The sequence below is a fragment of the Phascolarctos cinereus genome, unplaced genomic scaffold (genome assembly GCF_003287225.1).
Source record: "Phascolarctos cinereus isolate Bilbo 61053 unplaced genomic scaffold, phaCin_HiC Scaffold_7;HRSCAF=346, whole genome shotgun sequence".
NCBI classification, from domain to species: Eukaryota; Metazoa; Chordata; class Mammalia; order Diprotodontia; family Phascolarctidae; genus Phascolarctos; species Phascolarctos cinereus.
In genome coordinates this window covers 33,588,840-33,611,164 of record NW_027556180.1, presented here as the reverse complement: position 1 = coordinate 33,611,164, position 22,325 = coordinate 33,588,840, and the positions used below count along the sequence as shown (strand labels likewise).

The 22,325-nt window shown below is 42.6% G+C and overlaps 1 protein-coding gene across 1 annotated transcript in view; it reads left to right on the top strand.

Annotated features, from left to right (window-relative positions):
• The first annotated feature begins 2,442 nt into the window (after positions 1 to 2,442).
• Positions 2,443 to 22,325, top strand: part of NCEH1 (neutral cholesterol ester hydrolase 1) — a 50,578-nt gene continuing 30,695 nt past the window's right edge. Inside the window, exon 1 of the mRNA XM_020980471.2 lies at positions 2,443 to 2,894. Within this exon, the coding sequence (XP_020836130.1) occupies positions 2,733 to 2,894 (162 nt within the window). The 5' untranslated portion in view covers positions 2,443 to 2,732. The remainder of the gene's footprint in view (positions 2,895 to 22,325) is intronic.

The following is a 22,325-nucleotide window of genomic DNA, read 5'->3' as shown; positions in this document are numbered from 1 at the left end:
GAAATAGAGGACTTTCAAGCATTCCTGATGAAAAGACCAGAGCTGAATAGAAAATTTGACTTTCAAATACAGGACTCAAGTGGAACATGAAGAGGTAAACAGGAAAGAGAAATCATAAGAGACTTATTAAGATTGAACTGTTTACATTCCTGCATGGAAAGATGATATTTATAACTCATGAGACCTTTGTCAGTATTAGGGTAGTTGGAGGAAAAAATTATATGTATGTATATAGATAGATAGAGGGCACAGGGTGAGTTGAAGATTAAGGGGTCATATCTGGAGAATAAAATTAAGGGATGAGGAGGATTATACTCAGAGAAGAAGAAAGGGAGAGGTAGAATGGGGTAAATTATCTCACAAAAAAAAACAGAAAAGTCTCTTACAGTGGAGGGAAACAGGGGAAGGTGAGGGAATGAGTGAATCTTATTCTCATAGGATTTGGCTTAAGGAGGGAATAACATACACATTCAATTGGGTATGGAAATCTGTCTTACCCTACAGGAAAATAGGGGGAGAAGGGGACAAGAGAGCAGGGGGATGATAGAGAGGAGGGCAGATTGGGAAAGGGGTAATCAGAAGTAAATACTTCTGAGGAGGACAGGGTCAAAAGAAAGAATAGAATAAATGGGAGGGCAGAATAGGATTAAGGGAAATAGAGTTCGTTTTTCACAAAATGTCTACTATGGAAGTGTTTTGCATAACTGCACATGTACAACCTATATTGAGTTGCTTGCCTTTTCAATGAGGGGGTGGGGAGGGAGGAAGAGAGAAAATTTGAAACCTAAAGTTTTAAAAACATTTTTAAAAAAAGTTTTCACATGCTACTGGGAAATAAGAAATACAGGAAAGGGGGTACAGAAGTCTATCCTGCCCTACAGGAAAATAGAAGGGGAAGGGTATAAGAGAAGGGGGGAGAGAAAGAAAGGAGGACAGACTAGGGGAAGGGATATTCAGAATGCATGCCATCTTGGGGTGGGGGGAAGGTGAGACGGGGTGAAAATTTGAAACTCAAAAACTTGTGGAAATGAATGTTGAAAACTACAAATAAATAAATTCATATTTAAAAAATTTTTTTAATTTTTAAAAAGACCCCCAAAAAATACAAATGCAAATTTAAACCATACTTAATGTTGGGTAATCAAATGGAAGCTGTTAGCCATTTTAGAATCTAAAATACATAATTAAGTTACATAACCTGGGAGGAAATCATTTAACTTGTCAGTGCCCAAGGCAATACTCTTAGAGTGCAAGTTCAATGAATTTGCCATTTTCATTGGTGAAGAGAATTTCCTAGCTTGGAGTTCCCTATGTCTGTGAAGTTACCTGAAACACCTGGCTTCTCCCCTCATTATACCTCACAATCATTTTCTCTTTGTTATTTCTTGGCCCATCAATGAAATTTCCCCCCAAATACACCGGAAACCCCACTCTCTTATCAGTAGGACATTTAATAGTACTGTACACACAGATGCCCCATCTGAAGCCCAATTTTTCCTAGTGGCCTAATCACCCTTTTCTCTAATTTTCTATGTCATTCCTACCTTCCAACTCTAGTTCTTTCTTGAGGGTATCAATCAATCAACATACATCTGTTAAACAAGTGTCAAGTGCCCCGGGATTACAAAGACAAAAATGAAATAGTCCCTGCCCTCAGCGAGCTTGCATTCTGTGGTGGAACCAGATTATACTTTAAATGGATAGACGAGGAAGGCGGTGGGAAGATTACTGGCTAAGGACTTGGAGAACCTAGGCTCTGCCTCTGATGCTCAGTACTTCAGTGGGGCCTAGGCCTCTCTCTGCTTATCAGCAAATGGAGGGGACTGGACTGAATGGCCTCTCAGGTCCCTTCCAGCTCTAAATCTACAGACCGATGTAACCCCAACCCCAAAAGCCCATTGGTACAGGGCTGGGAGAGTCCCTTACCTTCGTTATACTAACGCATTGAGTCAAAGAGACAACGTATTTGATAGGCCGGAACAACTCCGCCCGGGGTTGCTGTTACGGCCCATTTAAGAGATAACTCTTGCTTATTTGATTAATTGCTGAGGCAGTTTTGCAGCCTGACTCTGAACTACGTACTTCCTCTCATTTACTGCACCAAGCATCCGAAATGCCCTTATCCTTTTTCCCAGCCCCAAGGCAAACTCCGCCAGCCATCTGTTAAAAACCACTTCAACAGAAAAGCTTGGATTCTAATTCTCCTCTGCTACCGTTGGCAAACGGTAACGAGCAGCTTTCCATTTGATGTTCTTTCTGTGTGGGGCCCTCTGGATTGGCGAAGCCCGCGCGAGGTCTCTCTTTTCCTCGCCTCAGGAGCCAAAGCAAAGCCAGGGCCACCTGCCCGGGAGGAAAGAGGCACATCCCCGCCTTCGGCGCCCAGGGCCGGAGAGCAGGGCTGGTGGCCGGGGCCCAGCCCGCACTGGGAACTGCAGTACCCGGCGCTGTCCTCCAGAGTCCGCTGCGTCCAGCCGAGCTAGCGCACCCCTCTTGCCAGCCGCGGCGCGCACTGACAGTTTGCAAGGACACCCCAAAGGAGGCGCGTCAGCTCTCGGACTTCCTCCGGGCGCCGCCACTGATTGGCTGCCGGACGTTTTAAGAAACCCAGGGAAGAACGCTGTAACCTTGCAGAAACTTGCTGCTGCTGCTGCTGGGCTCTACCCTCTGCGCCCCGGCTTTTCCCCTCCCCGCCTTTGCCCACCCACCCACCTCCTGTCTCCGCAGCCGCGGCGATGGGACAGCTGAGTCTGGCAAGGCTGCGGTGCATCTGCGTGGTGTCCACCGCCCTGGTCGCTCTGCTCGCCTACTACGTGTACATCCCCCTGCCCGCCAACATCTCCGATCCCTGGAAGCTGATGCTGCTGGATGCCACCTTCAGGAGCGCGCAGCAGCTGGTGAGCCCCCTACCTCACGCCCTCCCACCGGCCCGGCCCTAGTAGCTCCTTTTCAGCCTCAGCTTGGAGGCACCTCCCTAGGGCGCACCCAAGCTTTGACTAGCCTGCCTGCTAAGGAGGCTGGGGCCCGGCCGCATTTGTTCTCTCCCCGTAACCCGATGCGCCGCCTCCTAGGGTTTTGTTTTTTTGTTTTTTGTGTTTAAAGCTGCCAGCTAATTTTCTGTTTCCCAAGCAGTTTCTCTTGACAGAGGATGAATTTCCCTAATGGAGGTTCAGCAACAGATAGAGGTGTTGGTCCCCGTGTGTCCCCATCCTGGCAATCTATAAACCCACCTCCTTCTGTTTCCTAAGACCCTGGCTGCTAAATGTTTGTGGGTAGGGAGAAGGGGCACACAAAATCGCTTGTCCCCGTCTGCCGGGGCTCTGGGGCCTTCTGTCCTCCTTAAAACGGAACTGGGTCTAAATGCAACTTCCTAACATCTTATGCCTTTGGGAAGGCTGCGTGTGACTTGGGTTACACAAGGTCACACAGGTAGTCGCTGTCAGGGATGGGAGGGAAGGCCTTGCCGGAGCATCATCCCACGTTTTCTATGCTGGCTTCTTAGCACAGACACTGGCCTAAGGGCCGTGGGGAGAGCAGATAGTCAATGTATGCATTCATGCCCTAAGCTGACGTTTATGTGCTTGTCTGATCAGAAGGTAAAATCTGGCTCTCTTGTTACACAGCCTGGATTGCCCTGGAAGGGTTTATCTCGCTAATGCATTCTGGGTGTGTTTCCTGTACCTACGGGAGGGAGGCTGTAGCTATCCCTGGTTTACCCTGAGATAAGGGAAGGTATAGTAGAAGGTGCAGCGCCGAAATGAGGAGCTACATTACCCTCCCTCTCCGCCCCCCCCAGTCCAAGCCTTCGGGGTATTCCTGTCTCCGACCTGCAACAAATCATCCTCCATTCCTTTTGTTCCTACCTTCTAGACTTTCATGTCCTCGGGTTTTGCACGAATTAAAATAGAAGGGAAGAAAAAAAAAATAAACACGTGCCTCTTCATTCCTTAAAATTCCAACTGCCAACGGCCCATTAAGGGCCTTTCCCGCTCAAAATCAGATGAACCAGTGAACTGATGAAGTGCTGACTTCCCACTTAATGCCCTCCTGTCCTCCATGTATTTTTCTTTTCACCTATCTGGCCTGTGTTGTTTTGGCTCTCTTCTCCATCCCACTCTTGCAGTCCTTTCCATCCATTCCTTGCCATCTCTGTGGCATTAGCATGGCAACAAATGACCCCATTTGTAGGACTCCTATGTCAGAAGCTACTGAAGGAATTGGAGCTCTCTTTGGGGAGGGTTCCCTAGATGGCAGCTAACATCACTTCCAGCTCTGGAAATCTTGAGATTCTGCACTGATTGCAAGCCAAGTAATTTTCAGGCCGGAAGCTTCAATTTGGCCAAAAGGAATTTTAAGATCCTTCTTGTTCCTGTCCTGAAGTTGAGTAAGCCAGGAATGATGAGTTAGAATCATTGAGCAAAGTGTTGCTGGCATTCAGTGAATGCTCAGGTGCGTGTTCAGTTCAGTAAAAGTTGAAGTTCCTCTCTGGCACTGTGCTAGACCCTGGTGAAACAGACAAAAACAAAAGAAATCTGCCCTCAAGGTGTTACCGTCTTGCTGGGAGGGATGGTGTGTGTAAACAGATAAATACAATTCGGTCAGGTCCAAACACCTCATTTTCTGGTTGAGGAAATTGAAACCCAGAGAGACTAAAAGTAACTGGTGTAAGATCAATCTGGTGAGAAATGTCAGAGGCAGGATTTGAACTAGGACCTCTGACTCCCAGCTTCTGCGCTTTTCCCACTAAATGACTGTAGCAACACTGAATAATTCTGCCCCCCCCAAACCCCTAAGTATGTGGGGGGAAGGGGGGAGAGAGGGAAGCAAATTAGGAAACGTTGCCAGTAATGTTTGTTAGCAGCTCCTAGTTTCCCCAAAGAAATATTCTCCAGTAGCACAGTGCAGTATGGAGAGAAGCCAAACTCTGGTCAAGTTATCCCTCTTTTCTTATTTAGGTTATAAATCTCTCAAGGGCAAAACCCCAGTCTTTGTATCCCATGGTGAAGTTTAGTGACCCGTACCTGTTAGAAAAAATGTTTGTTGATGTTGAAGTTGAGTGGCCATAGGTCTTCAGGTGACTCAGTGGATAAAACCCCAGACCTGGAATCAGGAAGACTCATCTATGTGAGTTCAAATCCAGCCTCATACACTTATTAGCTGTGTGACCCTGGGCAAGTCATTTAACTCTGTTTGCCTCGATATTCTCATCTGTAAAATGAGCTGGAAAGGGAAATGGCAAACCACTCCAGTATCTTTGCTAAGAAAACCCCAAATGGTGTCACAAAGAATCAGATGTGACTGAAAAACCACTAAACAACAAGAAAGCCAAAGGTCTAAAATAAATAAAGCAACTGGTGTCATTTCCTAACACCATGACTCAGAAAGGATTTGGGTTCCTCTTTCTACCTCCTGACCCTCCAGGGAGAATATGGGTCTTCCACTTATCACCCTGTTCTAAGACTGCCTTATGTGAAGAATGGTTCCTTTCTTCTCTTACTGGCTATCTGAATTCTGAAGAAAATCAGAAAAGCGATTTAAACCCCAGGAAGCAGAATTCTACCCGGAATAGTAATTTTCAAAAGATGATATATACTGAATCAAAAATGATGAAATGATCTGATAGCTGTTCCTCAAGGTGCATACCTGACATTAGGTGGGGGACACCTGTGGGCCATAGACAGATGACATTTTGTGGAGTATGGAAACAGAAAAGTACAACCAGTTTGCAGTGTTTTATGTCCGTGAAACCTATGGGGCTGCTACTGGGGTGGGGGATGAAAGATCCGTGACTCGAATATTCAAGGATGGTGGACAGGCTGTAATTATTATTTTTTAAATAAAGGGCAAAAGGAGCAAGTGTTTGCCCTGCATCTTGAGAAGGTGGCCAGCCCCTCACTTAAGTCTGCCTGTTGATTCCTTCTTTTCTTTCTCCCTGCCTTCCTTCTCACTGTTCCTGATCAGATAGATGATAGCACTTTTTTTTTTGAGGCAGTTGAGGTTAAGTGACTTGCCCAGAGTCACATAGAGTCTGAGGCTGGATTTGAACTCAAGTCCTCCTGACTCCAGGGCTGGTGCTCTATCCACCCCACCACCTAGCTGCCCCTGATAGTGCTTTTCTTGAGAAGAGTATGATGTATCTCACAAATCTTGGGGGACAATCTACTCCCTACTTCCAGCCCTGCAGAGCTGCAGGTACTGAAATGTCCCTAAAGTGACCCAGGTTGAATGTATCCGTGCAATCTTTCCTCAAGTTGTTCCTTTGTGATTCTGGGCCTGCAGATGGAAAAATTCCCTCAATCAAGATGTCAACTGATAAACTAACACATATGGATTAGGGGCCTAGACCAGAATTGTTGAACTTTGGGAGTTAGGCCTCTAGTCATTTCCTGTTAACCCACATTAGTTTATCAGATTATTTAGTTTTGCCAAAGTGCTAGGCCAGACAAGTAGCCCTTACCTACTACTGATATCTTGTAAATCTTGAATGGTGGAAGGAATAAGGGGAGGAGGGGTAGAGGGAGGTTATGGCATTAGTGGCTGGGAATGTCCTCTGGGTTGGGCAGCAGGATAATCTAGTCTCCTAAGAGAGGCAGCCCAGACCTCAGAGTGTTGCCCAGGGCTGAGAGACCTGCCCCACCCCCACTTCCTCTGGAGAAACAGGGAGCTGAAATTAGGTGGTTAAACAATGAAGATGAAGAAAAGTCAGATTACTTTAACTGAACCCCACTTCACACCTTTCTAGGTGTCACGGTTTATACCTCTGTTATGAGATGGTGACTCGACTCGGTGCATAGAGCATTTGACCTGGAGTCAGGAAGACCTGAGTTCAAATCCAGCCTCAGACACTAATGAGCTGTGTGACTGGGGGCAAGTTGCTCTGTCTGCCTCAGTTTCTTCATCTATAAAATGGAGTTAATAATAGTACCTACCTTCCTACCAAGATTGTTGTGAGGATAAAATGAGGTCATATTTATAAAACATTTTATAAACATCAAAGTGCTGCATAAATGTTATTGTTATATGTATAAAGACACATTTACGCACATACAGACATAATTTCATGCAATGTGGGTTTGAGAATCGTCAGCAATCTATGATAATCAATTTCACAAACATATTTTGTGCCAAATAGAAAATTATAAAGTAGCTAGCTGACTGTCTCTAGTTCCCTTTCATCCTATAAAAGATATAAATGAGTGGGTGCCAATACATAGCACATTTTGTTGTTGTTTTTCAGTCATATCTAACTATTTGTGTGGAATTTTCTTGACAAAGATATTGGAGTGGTTTGTCATTTTCTTCTCCAACTCATTTTACAGGTAAGGAAACTGAGGTACACAGGGTGAAGTGACTTGTCCAGGGTCTAGTAAGTGTCTGAGACCAGATTTCAACTCAGATCTTCCTGACTCCAGGCTTGGCATTCTATCCACTGTGCCATCTAGCTGCCTGATGTGTAGTACATGCTTAATAAATGCATTTTCATTTTTTCATTTGAATTTTCAAGGAGCAAAAAGTGTCTTAGTTCTACTAGCTGAACGTGCATCAGTGCAATGACTTCCATGGTTCTTATTCTTTTTATTATGACCAGCCTCACAGAGTCACAAATTTAGAACTGAAAGGGACCTTCAAGGTCACCCACTCTGCCAGACTCCCTTTCCAATTTTTTCTCTTTTAGAAAAATTGACCAACAGCAGCACACATGAAAATTTTCTTTATAAAGAATTGAAAAAGGGGGATTTTATAAGGTAGTGCTAATTTCTATTATGAGCAGCTTGATTTTTTTTTTAAAAATAAGGTAGGGGGAGTGGCAGACATAGGTCTTGAGATCCCATTAGCAGGAGAGATGCCTCTACCAATGCAAGTTGGTACTTCCTATGCCACCTACATTCTTAGAGGTGCTTAGAGCAAAGGTATCAAACAGGATACCCACAGACTGCATGGGGGACTCCAACCAGATTAAAATGTAATTGGGAAATATTTAACAAAATAAATAAAAATAAGATAAAATGGAGATATATTTGTTTCTCTAAGTCAATATGCAGCCCTGTTTCCAATTGAGTTTGGTCCCACTGGCTTAGTACACTGAATGGTTGTGTGACTAGCCAAGGTCACACAGCCAGTACATGTGAAAGGATGGACTAAAATCTAGCCAGGTACTCCTGGCCAGACTCTCTGTCTGCTATGCCAAGGGTGGTCCCCATGTTGTTAATCCATGTCTCTTTTAATCCTCCTTTGGATCTCTCTGAATGTTTGAAAAATATCTTTTTGATGCTCTTCTTTTTATAAAAAAAAATGGTATCACTATTACTAGTTTCCTGTTGTTCAGTCATGTCTGACTGTACGTGACCTCATGGATGTTGTCTGTGGGGTTTTCTTGGCAAAGATAATAGAGTGGTTTGCCATTTCCTTTTCCAGTGTGTTCCCATTTTACAGATGAGAAGCTGAGGTAAATAAGGATTGAGTGACTTGGCCAGGGTCACAGAGCTAATAAGTGTCTGATCTTCAGATCTTCCTGACTCCAAACTGGTGCTCTATCGACTGCACCAAATCCCCTCCTTATAATAAAAGTTACCCACTTGTAAGAAATACATTTAGGCAAAACAAATCCACACATTGACATCTCTGAAAATATGTATGTTTCATTCTGAACCTGTAGTATCTCTCTTCCCTGCTAAGAGGTACCACCCTCTTTTTTAGCTCCTTAAGAGAGGTTTCCCAAAGTCACACATTAAGTATGGAAGGCAAGATTAAAATTCTGGAAGTTCGTGTTGACTTACACTTGTCGGGCTCCCTTTTATGTCTCATCTTCCTCAGTTAGAATGTAAACTCCTTGAAGGCAAGCACTGTCTTACTTTTTGTTTGTGTTTGCATTCCTAGCACTTGGCCCAGGGGGTGGCAAATAGTAAGACTTATTAAACACTCCTTGACTTGACTTGGCCAAGTTGCCCGATTCTCATTCCCCTCCCCCCAAACTGTTTCTGTTGTCCCTTTTTTCAAACAGTCATGTTTACTTATCTTTGAAATGTTTTTATCCCCCAATGGAATGTAAGTTTCTTAAAGTCTGGAACTGTTTTCTCTTTGTCTTTTTTTTCCCTCTCTTTTGTCTGGTGCCTAGCAATAGTCTGGCTTAAGCAATTTTTACGGTTGAATTGCATGAACTTTTGGTCAAAACTCAAAGGTCTGAAAGATATTAAATTGGGAAAATACAGTGCAGATTTTAACAATTGAAAATATAGTCCCTCTCTAGTCTTTACCCCTACCCTTTCTTATTCTGTCCATGCCATTAGTTAGAATGTAAACTTTTTGAGGGCAGGGAATGCTTCATTTTTGTCTTTGTATCTCTAACACGTGCCACAGTGCCAGGCACATGGTAGACATTTAAAAATCATACCCTAAAAGGAAATTGTGGTATTATCACGATTATTATTATTTTGCTATTTTCAGAGCTAGTTCTGGGGGTCTGTAAGTTTTTGGTGCTTCCAGTGTGGGGTGATTGGGGGAGAGGTGTAGTTACTGCTCTTCTGGTCTGTGCTCTGGTCTTTACTCCCAGAAGGGCCCCTGCTTTCTTTCAGTCACAAGTATTAGCACTTTTCAGTGCCCTGCAACCTGCTCCCCTTGGAGGTACCCAAACATTCCTCTCTGCTCTCGAACTTCGACTAGATCCCTTGCTCCCCTGCAGCCTAAAGAGTTAGCCAGCACCCCTCTTGGCCTTAGAACTGTGACTCAGAATTGCATATGGTCAATAAAATTGCCAAACAGTGCCAACTCCTATGCCCAGTGCCAGCAAAAGGGCTGCTATGATCTCTTTCTGACCAGTTGTCCTCCCTTACCATGTCTGGGCTGAGAGCTCTGGACGCTGCTGCAGCCACCGCCACTATTGTCACCTCCAAGGCCCACTCTGATGTTGCTCCCCTCACCCTGGCCGGGGGGGGGGGAGGGGGCGGAGGGGGGATGTCCACACACCTCTCCTGCTGACTTCCTAAGCTGCTTGGACTAGAAAAGTGTCTCTCCCAATCTGATGTGTTACATTAAAGTTGTGTGGAGGAGAATGTTGAGAGAACTTGGCTGGGTTCCTGCTTCTACTCTGCCGATCTGAAGACAGTGCTCTGGCTGGGCTTTGGCCAGTATGGGGGTGGTGAGTTTATCATCTCTCTTTTTCTGGAGACTGTGCGTAGTCGGACCAGCAGCTGGAAGACCTGGGTTTGGGTCCCCTTTTTACCACTTAACTGAAACCTTGAAAATCTTGGGTGATCCTTCTAAACTCTCCTAGCCTTGGTTTGTCCATCTGAGGAGAAAAAAAAGATGATGATATTTGTGCAGGGGAAAAAGCGGTGTGGCTCAGTGGATGGCCCTGGGATCATAAAGACTTAGGTCCATGTGCCTCCTGGCTGTATCTCCCTGGGCAAGACAGGGTGCCTCAGGCAGCTCTAAGTAAGTTGCAGAGAAGGTGCATTGGTAAAGGGAATTTCCTTTTGGGAGTTCTCCACAACCTTGAAATCACAGATCTAGTCCAAAAAAAACAAAACAAGCCCCAAAACCAAACCAAACGTTCTTGTATTTTGTGTACTTCAGGGGATTATCAGGAGAATTAAATGAGATAATGAATGAATGAGCATTTAAATGCTTAGAAGATGCAAAGCACTATGCTTAGTGCTGGGGATACCAATAGAAAAGACAATCCCTACTTTCTGGAAGCTCTCATAAACAAAGAGACTGTGTAGGTTTCAGCTGTAAGTCAGATGGAAAAGACCCAGTCCTTAGGATGCAGCAGCAAAGTCTATAGTAATGCCTTCTCTTTACTCTTATTTTCACTGACAAGATTTTATCAGTTTCTGATATTGAACCATTTTGACTTTGGTGGCAAGGGCTTTCTTTTGGGGGAACTTGAATAGCTGTGGCTATAGCTCCTTGCATGAGCTGTTGCCAGGTGGTGACTCCATAGGGAATTGCTGCCCAGGATGATGCCTGCTGGGAGCTGGGAGCACTGCTATTTCCAAGGGTCCAGGTTCAGAGTCCATGGCTGAAGAGTCCGAAGGGAGATTGTGAGATTGGGCTAAAGCTGGTTTGACCTGCCCATCGCAACACACACACTGCATTCTCTCTCTGTCTGTCTCTCTGTCTCTGCCTCTGTCTCTCTGTCTCTCTGTCTTTGTCTGTCCTCTCTCTCTCTCTCTCTCTCTCTCTCTCTCTCCTCTCTCTCTCTCTCTCTCTCACTTGGCTTCAGGTAAGCTGGCTTACTAGAATAATTGAAGTTGAGCCTTTTGTAACCCTAACATGCTATTTTATATAAACAGTCACTATTGATGTCACCAGGATGCATTCATCTTTGCTGACCATGTTTGCTCCTGTTTTTTATGCTAATCCAATTGTCAGCTAAAATCTGTAAGTCCTTTTCAGTCAGAACAAGTCTTTCCACATTTTGGGTACCTATGCCTATGGCTTTACATTTATCCATATTAATATATTGAAGTATCAGTCTGATCCAGTTGGGTTTCATCTTATTTGTGTAGTGTATTGGAATCTGGAATCCTAAGTCATCTGGTGCATTAGCCCTACTTTTTGTTTTAGAGTCATTTTCAAATTTGACAAGCAAATTGATCATTCATGAAATAATGAAATGGGTTCAGGCACACCCTATTCTTTGGGTACTCAATGGGTGGGGCAGCAATCACACTTTAATAAGGCACAGAGGACAGAGACAAGTGGTGAAGAGTGGGGAGGGATACAGAGGCAGATGCCACAGCTCAGGGGCAGGGGAATGGGATGGTGAAAGGAAGCAGTATGGAGAAGAGTCTGGAGAGGGAAAGAGGCAGGGAATATCACTCGAGTAACCATGGATTAGAGTTGGGAGCCCTGGGCAGCACAGACCTAATGGAGGTAGAAGAATGTTGGGGGGCTGGAGTTTGAGGCCTCGTTTTTATAGATTTTTGGGAGAGAGACAGACCACCTATCTGTGCCACTTGGGAGTTAGTTCATTAACCTATCCAAATCATCTGAAAGTTAACAGTGAAACTTCAAAGTCATCATTTCAAAGCTATCAGCACCTTTTTGATGTTCTTCTGGTCTGGAATTGTGGACATCTGGATTCTGCCTGCATCTCCTAGGACCAGGAGCCTTGAGGAGCAGTGCCTAGGGGATGTCCCCTGATTTGGTACATATTGCCTGGATGCGAATTTTAGTTAAAAATAATACAACTTGTAACTTATGCCCCTTTGGTCTTTGCGACGGTTTTCCCATGACTTCTAGGTTCCCCTTTGCCATCTTGTTTCCTACTATTGTTCCTTTATACTGGCTACCCAGAAACTTACTATACTGACTAGAAGGAGGAGGTGGTTGTCAGGGGGACCAGAACAAGATATAGTTTTAATACAACAAGCATGCTCTTGTGTCTTCTTCTGGATGGTTGATCTCAAATGCTTGGGGGACCCTTGCCCCAGAAACTTGCCTTGGTGATCATCATGATCATAATGGTGGTAACTGACATTGATATAGCCCATAACATTAATTGAGGTGCTCACAACAACCAGTATTATCTCCATCTTGCAAATTAGGAAACTGAGACTCAGATAAGTTAAATGACTTATCATAGATTCATAGATTTAGCTCTAGAAGGGATCCTGAAGGTCATTGAATTGAATTCCTTCGTTTTATAGATGAGGAACATGAGACCTGAAGTCACTCAATCAGGGGTAATGGTTTATTCATTTATTTGAGGCAGTGTTTGAACCCAGATATGCCAGGGCAGCTAAGTGGCACAATGGATAGAGTCCTGGGCCTGAAATCAGGAAGACCTGAATTCAAATATGACTTCAGACACTTACTAGCTGTGTGTTCCTGAGCAAGTCACTTTACCCTGTCTGCCTCAGTTTCCTTATCTATAAAATGAGATGGAGAAGGAAATAGCAAACCACTCCAGCACCTTTGCCAGGAAAACCCCAAGTGGGGTCACAAAGACCAAAATGACAGAACAGCAACATGCCGGTTTGCAAATCCAGGGCTTTCTCCACACCACTAGACTGCCTTCAGCTGTATTCATGGCTTTACATAACTAGGAGTTGTAGAGCTTGGACTTTGAGCCCATGTCTTCTGGCTTCCAATTCAAGAACCTTTCTCCAATCCTGTAGGGGCTTCCACATTGATTCTGATTAATGGAGAATCTTTGGGTGTGTTTGTCTCTAGCATCAAGCTTCCATTTCTCTACCTTATCTATAAGGAAATCGTTGAGACTTTGTCCATTCCTTTGGTGAGCTCAAGATGCACTTAGGATGTCTGTAGCATTCTTCTCAGTGGGTAAGCCAGTGCAAAAACCCAATTCTGTTCAGTAAATATTTTTAGACACCTACTCTATGCAAGTCATTTGTGGATGTCAGGGAGGAGTGATGGGAGAAGATGGGTAAATGGTGGGTAATCAAGAAGTCTCATTTATTTCATCATTTCCATCAGAAAGTGCCTTCTGAATTCCAAATACAATGGAATGGAGTGTTGGATTTGGAGTCAGAAGACATGGATTTAAATCCCAGTTTTATATACTGCATACACTTGAGTGGGCAAACTTCGGGGAGGGGGGGACTTCCATTTCCCCTTCTGTAAAAGAAAAGGGAGGGATCATGATCATAGATCTACAGCTAAACCAGACCTGAGAGGTCATTACATCCAACTGTCCCCATTTTATAAGTGAGGAAACAGACTTCAGGGAAATGAAGTGATTTGTCCAAGATCATAAGAGTTGGAAGCACCAGAGTTGGCATTTGAACCTCAGCCTTCTGCCTCTACAGTCAGTATTTTAGGTATCGGACTAGACAGTTGGTGAGGTCTTTTCCATGTCTAAAACCCTGCAATCTAAGAACGAGTGATTGCAGCACAACTCTTTTGTATGAGGATTGCTTGTGCTTGAATCCAGTAAGGACAGGCCAACCCCAAACCCTGTCCAGATATTATCAGAGGCAATGACATCGGATGGATACCAAGGCAAATAGTGAAACATGATCCCCCTCAGCACAGAAAAATCAGGGGAGAACAGAGCCATTATTTAAAAAAAGAATATGATGAAATCCGCTTTGAACAATAGCTGATACTTGTATACATGGCGCCTTGAGGTTTGCCAAGCACTTTCCACGTTTTACTCTAGTTGATCTTCTTCTGTGAGATGTAGCATGGTTGAAGATCTGGGTTCAAATTCTGTCTCTGCTACCTTGGGAAAGTAATTTAAACTAGGATAATGCCTGGCCCTCAGTAGGCCCTCATATTCTTGTCTATTGTTTGCTTTTTTTTTTGTAAATAGTATTTTATTTTTTTCCAATTACATGTAAAGATAATTTTCAACATTCAGTTTTTTTAATAGGACTTTGAGTTCTAGATTTTTCTCCCTCCTTCCCCTCCCTCCTCCCCCATGATATAGGTTATTCATGAAATTGCTTGCTTTTTGATTGAAGAGAGGAATCTGGAAGACCTGTATTTGAATCCAGCCTCAGACACTTTCTGGGCTAGTTACTTCACTTCCTTACGTCTCTGTTTCCTTTTATGTAAAAAAGAGGAAGTTGGATTTGACAGTTGAGGCACTGCTGGCTCAAACTCTATTATTCTGTTATTTGAACATCTCTGGACCAATCTATAAAATTAGGTGGTTAGCCTCACTGAGCTCTTGAGGCTCCTTCCTACATTATGATCCTACATTCTTATGAATTTCTCTGGCTTCAGCTTAATCATCTGAAAAAAAATTAGAGGGTTCTGTTCTATGACTTTCTGAAGTCTCTTTCAGCTCTAAATCTGTGTTAGGTCCTCGGAACTTGTCTGTACCTCCGTTTACTCATTTAATCGATTGCTAATTGAAATGGCAGAATTTGATCTCCAAGGTCCCTTTTGGCTCTAAATCTATGACCCTACAATCCTACCATGACTGTGAGGCCAGTGCAGTAGGCATTATTATCCGCATTATATGGATTAAGGAAATTGTGACTTTCTCAAGATCCAGGGGTGACTCATGACCTCATTGTTCCACCCAGTTGCTACATCGCATCCCAATAAAACAGCAAATGAAGAGTTCCTGAAGCAGAGGATCTAAAATCAGAGTATGTATCTTACAGTTTATATGGGTGTTCTGGATGGGGCCTCCTCAAATTATTTAGCAGAATTTACTACATTTCTGGATATTAATGTCAAGTTTTAGAAAAGTTATTATTGGGTCCACCCTTTAAAAAAAAAAGAACAACCTTTTTGTTAGGTCATCCCTATGAAGGGACAGACACTTCAGAAACCTGGAACCTAGAAGCTACAACTTTATTTCTTAACTTGTCTCATCTGTTTGAATTTTCATCAGTCATGTCAGGTTTCCTCTGCTGTAGAATCCATATCCATGTGATTTGCTAGTGTAAATTTGTTGCTATAGTTAGTAACTTGGCATATAAGTAGAGAGTGTTGTGTGCATGCATGTGTGTGTTTGTGTGTGTGTGTGTGTGTGTGTGTGTGTGTGTGTGTATGTGTGTGTGTGTGTGTTCTTTGGCGAGAACTTTCTGCTCCTCAGAGCACACATGCACAGCCTAAGCTTGGTGTAAGTCGTCTGGGGTGCTTGTCCAGGTCGTCTGGGGCGCTTGTCCAGGTTAAAGAAATAGGTGACCTCATCTTTCCTTTAGTACCTGCTGCCACAATTGCATAATTCTGGGACTCTTATCACTGTTTGCTTAAAGAGGGAGAAAAAAAAACTGTCTCACTTTGACGTTTTGCCTACCACACCACCACAGCTTGCAAAGTGATTTTCAGTTGTTTTGAAAGTAATTTTCTATCTGATTGTTTTATTGACATCACCTCCTTTCAAACAAGGTCATTGAACTTTCACCCACTTCTGACTGGGATTTCAGCTGAGCACTGTCAAGGTCAAATTTTTCTGCTCTCATTTCTTCCCTGCCCATTCTCCACTCCCCTCCTCCCCAAGTGTACAAACCCAATTATAAATGTAACAGAGTGACTTTGAGGAAATCCTTGAAATAAGAGCTTAGTTAAAGCTCATGTCTGGAGTTTCCTGGATTAACCAAATTCCTTCAAGAAAAAAGGCTCTCAAAGTGCATTATGAATCTCAGCTATAAGGGAGTAGTTTATTTCCTGTATTACAGAAACCTCTTAAGATGCAAAGGAACTCAAAGACGTGCATACATAAAAGCATAGAACAATACCTACCTTGCTCATACTCAGCGCTAAGCACTGGCCTGGCACATAGTAAGTGCTTAATAAATATTGATTGGTTGATTGTTGTCAAGACAGCTTTTGGGAATGATTGAACAGGTATTTAGGCTATTTTGTACTTACCTAGGACCCAGGGCATAATTTGGGCTTTCTTTTTGGTTAATCTGAGGCAGAATCCTCCTGGTGGTGATGCTCTTGTCTGAGAATTCAGTGTTATTATGAAAATCACTTCCCACTGGGCAGCTCACATCAAACCTCAGGAACTCTTGACCTGGAAACTCAGCTCCTTCCAGGAATAGAAATTTTCATTTCTCAAGATAAGGAAAACAGAAAGCTGAAGGTGGCAGCCAATGACCCACACTCAGCTAGGCAAGCCCATATTCTCACTGCCATATCCTTGTAGCCTCCATTGTCACTTGGGGGAAATCCCCTCCTCTTCCTTACTAGAAGTATGAGGAAGAACAAATTCCGGAAGAGTCTCCCCAAATGAGACACCCAAAAGAGGCCTAACACCATTGTTCTTTATTCTTGTAGACCACAGAGTAAGCAAATACTCTGACAAGTCAGAACCTTTTCAGTATCCCTTCACCATGACCAGTAAGGAATTGTGTCCTCTCGACAAGGTGGGTACCCTTCAGTAAGCTCCATGACAGGTAGCCTAGTCTATTATCTATAACATAAACAATTTAAGGAAAACTTACTTGCTACGTCTTGAGGGCAGCTAGACGGCACAGTGCTGGGCCTGGAGTCAGAAAGACTCATCTTCCTGAGTTCAAATCTGGCCTCAGACACTTATTAGGTGTGTGAGTAGGTAAAAGCGGCTGTCTTTTGACTAATTTCTTACCTAATCACTTAGCCTAATCACTGAATGGGTATTGCCTCAGACAAACTGAGACCTGGGAAAGACCTTAGCTTAAAAAGCTCAAGGTCTCCCACTGTATCTGAGACCATCTCCAGTTGTCCTGAATTATGTCTTGCCACTAAACTCAGATGGCCCTGGAGGAGTGAGATTGGTGACTTTGCACAGCCCTGCCTCACTTAAAACCAATTCACTTGCAAGTCATCACCTTCCTGACGTCATTGGACCTCTTCGAGAAAGGACAAACAACAACAATTACCCTGGGCAAATCACTTAATCCTGTTTGTCTCAGTTTTCCCATCTGTAAAATGATCTAAAGAAGAAAATGGCAAACCACTCCAGTGTTTCTGCCAAGAAAACCCCAAGTGGGGTCACAGAGAGTCTAACAACTGAAAAACAACTTAACAACAACAATCTAGATTTTACAGATGAAGAAACTGAGGCCCAGAGAGGCAAAGGGACTTGCTATTTGGTGTAGATTCTCGTTCAGATTTGGGTTAGATGATGTGACATCTCTTCCGAGTCTAGGATTATGTAATTCTCTTGCTGAATTATTCTTTGCTGAAATCATCACACCAAAGTGGATTCATTGGTAATTCCAATTCTCAGATTACTTTGACCAGTTTTCTCCAAAAGACCTGGTATCCTTGTCAAAAAGGATAGAGCTCTGAGATGGATAGTTTCTGGTCAGCCATTCAGATCACTTCTTTTTCTGGTATCTTCTGGAATTTGGGACGTGGAGCCTGGGCAAACATCCCTAATGGGCAGCTTTTGTAGTGGTGATAGTGCTGGGATCTGAGCACCCTGGATATGAGAGTGCTGTGAACAGGAATATCCACTCAAGCTTCTTCAAGAGGGCAGCATCAGAAGGCCATAATGTGGCTGTCCAGCTTGTACAGACTTTCCAGCTGATTGGTTTTCTGACTTGAGTTTCCCTGTTGCCCTGCATGAGAAAATGGAGTGGACCACTTGGTCTGATGGCTGATGCTCTTGAACCTTGAAGTATCAGTGATGGGAAGAGCAGCTGAGCATTCAAGAGTCCTGAGAAAGTGGGAGGTGAATGGAATTGGGGGATGAATTTAAAGTTATTGTTTGCCTAAAGGAGTGGGTAAAGGGGGGAAAAGGATTAAATTATGTTATTTGGCATCTTTGCCTTCCAAATTTAGCTTAGAGTTGAGTTAAGTTTTAGTTCCTCTAGAAGTATTTAAACAATTTTGCCACAGAATGCTGTTAAGATTGAAACGAGATACTGTCACTGAAATAGATAAGAGCATTAAACTTTCACCTATTTCTGGCTTGTCTTTTGACTGGGTGCTATCTAAGGTGAAATATTTCTACCCTCGATTTCTGGCCTCCAGCCCCAACTCTCTGGCTTTTTAAAAGGGTTACCAAAGGAAATACGAACAATTATCAAAGAACATTTAATATTTGTAAACTCCTTATCCTTGAAGAAATCATTTGCTAGCTCTTCAAGGCAAGGAAACCACTTTAGCTTTGTCTATGTGCCTACCATAACCAGCTCCACCATCATGCTCTTTAACCAAAGTTGTTAAAGTATTTGAGTTTTACTCTGATTCAAATTTTTAGTTAAACTATTACTTTTGGGTTCTGAAAATGACTAATTTTTTTTCTCTAAAGCTCCATTCACATTCTCTTGGCCTTATAAAATCCAGAGGATTGAATCACTTTGTTTACATAATTGAACTGTAGGCAGAAGAGAATTTGCTCATTCATTGTAAAAATGTATTTCATTTTAATTATGATCATTTAAATTTCTACTCTTTGCCTCAGTTTTCTAATTGAGTAAAATGAAAGGATTGGAATAGATGATCTTTAAGGACCCTTCTACCACTAAATCTATAATCTGTGAAGGGGAAATAAGTATATTTTGTATGGGTTTTGGACATTTTATTCAGGGATCAAAAACTGGTTGTGAATATGTATAAGTTATGTTTTAGGAAGAAATGCATCCAGGGATGTTAATATATGAAGGGAGTGTGTGTGTGTGTGTGTGTGTGTGTGTGTGTGTATGTTCAGAGAGTGGGTGGAGTATGCTTCTTTAACAACAAATTCATTATCTATGACTCACTACAATTCTGCAATTCCTTCCAAAGCCCTCTTTCTGTCCTTTGAATAGTTCTGGCCTTTTGATTTAAATCTGAAGTTTTGGTGTCCTTTGAGCTTTTAAAATTAACAATCAGGCTTCATGTTTGTTGACTAGTTTGGGAATTACTTCTTTTTGATAATAATGAGTAATGTGAGATTTAATATATTTTGACCAGACTGGTGATTTCATGAGCGTAGGTTGTTTCTGGTGAAAAATTTCCTCTGCCAATGCAGATGTTCAGTCATGTCTGACTCTTCATGACTCCATTTGGGGCTTTCTTTGGCAAAGATACTAGCATGGTTTACCATTTGCGTCTCCAGCTCATTCTACAGATGAAGAAACTGAGGAAAACAGTGTTAAGTGACTGCCCGTGGTCACATTGTCTGAGGCCAGATTTGAACTCTGGAAGATGAGTCTTCTTGACTAGTCTAGGCCTGGCATTCTATGCACTGTGCTACCCAACTTCCTTAATGCAGATAGACATCTGTTCTAATTTCTAGTTTTCAGAGAGTTGCCTGGGGCTTTGAGAAGGAAGTGACTTGCCCTGCATCACACAGTTGGTAGGTGTGAGAGGCAGAACTCAAACTCAGGTCTAATGACTCCAAATCTAGCTCTTAGTACTTCAAGCCAAATGTTCAATTCTTGCTATTTCAGGATTACTGTACTTTTTTAATGTGGAAAAAAAAATACAGGTTCAGAGTTTGGTCAGAAAAGTGGAACAAATTACAGTTCAGTGAGTGGTTATCACGGTCTGTACGTCCCGACCTTAGGAAACAAGCAATGAGGAGCAAGAGGTCAACACATTGATTTTGTTCCATGACCAAGTAAATCCCCTACTTGTCAATGCAGAGAGAGGCCCTGGTAGGGCCTCCTTCCTTGAACCTTTGGGCTGTTTTAGACCTCTGCCATGATTCCCAGTTTCCACTTCTGTGTTGACATTTTCAGCCAACCCTTCACAGTCAGCTCAACCAAGAGAGATGTCCTAGGTCTCATCCAAAGGGGCAATTTTCGGTTACTGTGTACAATATTCTACTGGTTCTGCTCACTTCACTTTGCATCAGTTCACATAGGCCTTCCCAGGTTTTTTGGAAACCATCTTGCTTGTAATTTTTTATGGCACAAATAGTACTCCATCACAATCATATACCACGACTTGTTCAGCCATTCCCCAATTGATGGACATTCTCTTGATTTCCAATTCTTTGCCACCACAAAAAACTGCTATAAATATTTTTTTTAATCTCTGGGATGCAGACCTCATAGTAGCATTGCTGGATCAATGCTTTTTATAGCCCTTTAGGCATAGGTCCAAATTGCTCTTTTGAATGATTGGATCAGTTTATAACTCCACCAACAGTGCAGTGTTCCAATTTTCTCACATCTTCTCCAACTTTTGTCATTCTCCTTTTCTGTCATATTAGCCAATCTGATAGGTGTAAAGTGATAACCTCAGAGTGGTTTTAATTTTCATTTCTCTAATCAATAGTGATTTAGAGCATTTTTTCACATGACCATTGACAGCTTTGATTTCTTCTTCTGAGAACTGCATTTATATTCTTTGACCATTTATCAATTAGGGAATGACTCACATTCTTTTTTTTTTTTAATTTTTTGATTTTTTATTTTTTTTTCCGTATGCTTTTGAGTTGAAATTTTTTCTCCCTTTTTCTCCCCCCCCTCCCCAAGACGGTGCACAATCTGACATAGGCTTTACATTTACATACCAATTAAACATATTTTCACATTAGTGAAGTTGTAAGTAAAAATTAAAACCAATAGGAGGAACCATCAGAAAGATGAAACAAAACTCAACAGAAGGTAAAGATAAGTGAGAGCGATTCGACTTCCATAGTTCTTTCTCTGGATGTGGACAGCATTTTCCATCCTGAGGCCTCTGGAGACGTCTTAGATCCTCGTAATGCTGAGAAAGGTTCAGTTTAACAATCTTAGTCATTGCATAATGTGGCTGCTATTGTGTACAAAGTCCTCTTGGTTCTGCTCACTTCACTCAGCATCAAGCCATGTAAGTCTTCCCAGGTTTTTCTGAAGTCAGCCTGTTCATCATTTCTTATAGCACAATAGTATTCCATTACATTCATATGCCACAACTTGCTCAGCCATTCCCCAATTGATGGGCATCCTCTCAATTTCCAATTCTTTGCCACCACAAAAAGAGCTGCTATGTATATTTTTGTACATATGGGTCCTTTTCCCATGTGTTTGATCTCTTTGGGATACAGCCCTAGAAGTGCTATTGCTGGATCAAAGGGTATGCACATTTTTGTAGCCCTTTGGGCATAGTTCCAAATTGTTCTCCAAAATGGTTGGATCATTTCACAACTCCACCAACAATGTATTAGCGTTCCAATTTTCCCACATCCTCTCCAACATTTATCGTTTTCTTGTTTTGAATGACTTAAAAATTTGACTCAGTTCTTTATTTGAGAAATGAGTCCATTATCAGAGAAACTTGCTTTAAATATTTTTCTCCCCAATTTCCCACTTTCCTTCTAATCTTGGCTGCATTTGGTTTTATTATACAAAACCTTTTTAATTTGATGTAATCAAAATTATACATTTTGCATCCCATAATCTTCTCTGTCTCTTGTTTGATCATAAATTTCCCTATAGATTTGAACTGACCTTTTTCTAAATTTTCCTAGGGTAAAGAGAGGCTTGTTAAAGGAAGGGCTGGAATCTCCAGAATCTGATCTTTCTTCTTTCCTTTGTTATACTACCTCTCCCCTGCTGGGCCATATCAAAGACTTTGAGTGGAATGTGTTAGGGAGAGGAGGGGAAGACAGACAATCACTTTCTTTTGCTTGGGTGATGGAACCTGGGGTTGCTCCCAGATATATCTGCCTCTGGACTTTCTGTTAATCCCAACAGGGTAGAAAGGTTGGTTCTCTGAATAGCTGCCCACTGGGACCCTGCTGGAGAAACCAAGGAATGAATGAATAAATTGGGGGGTGGGGTAAGTCTAAAGGTCTCTGTTTGCCCTGGGAAAATGTTGAAATAGAAAAAAGGAAAAGGAGGTACTTGGGAAGAGAACTATACTCTTAACTTGAGTGTAGTGAATCGGAAGGCTCCCAAAACCGGGACTGCCTTGACATTCAAGTAAGGGTTGCCCTACCTTATTAGGAGGTTATATGGGACCAGTGGAGGGGGAAAAGTTTTAGAATTGTC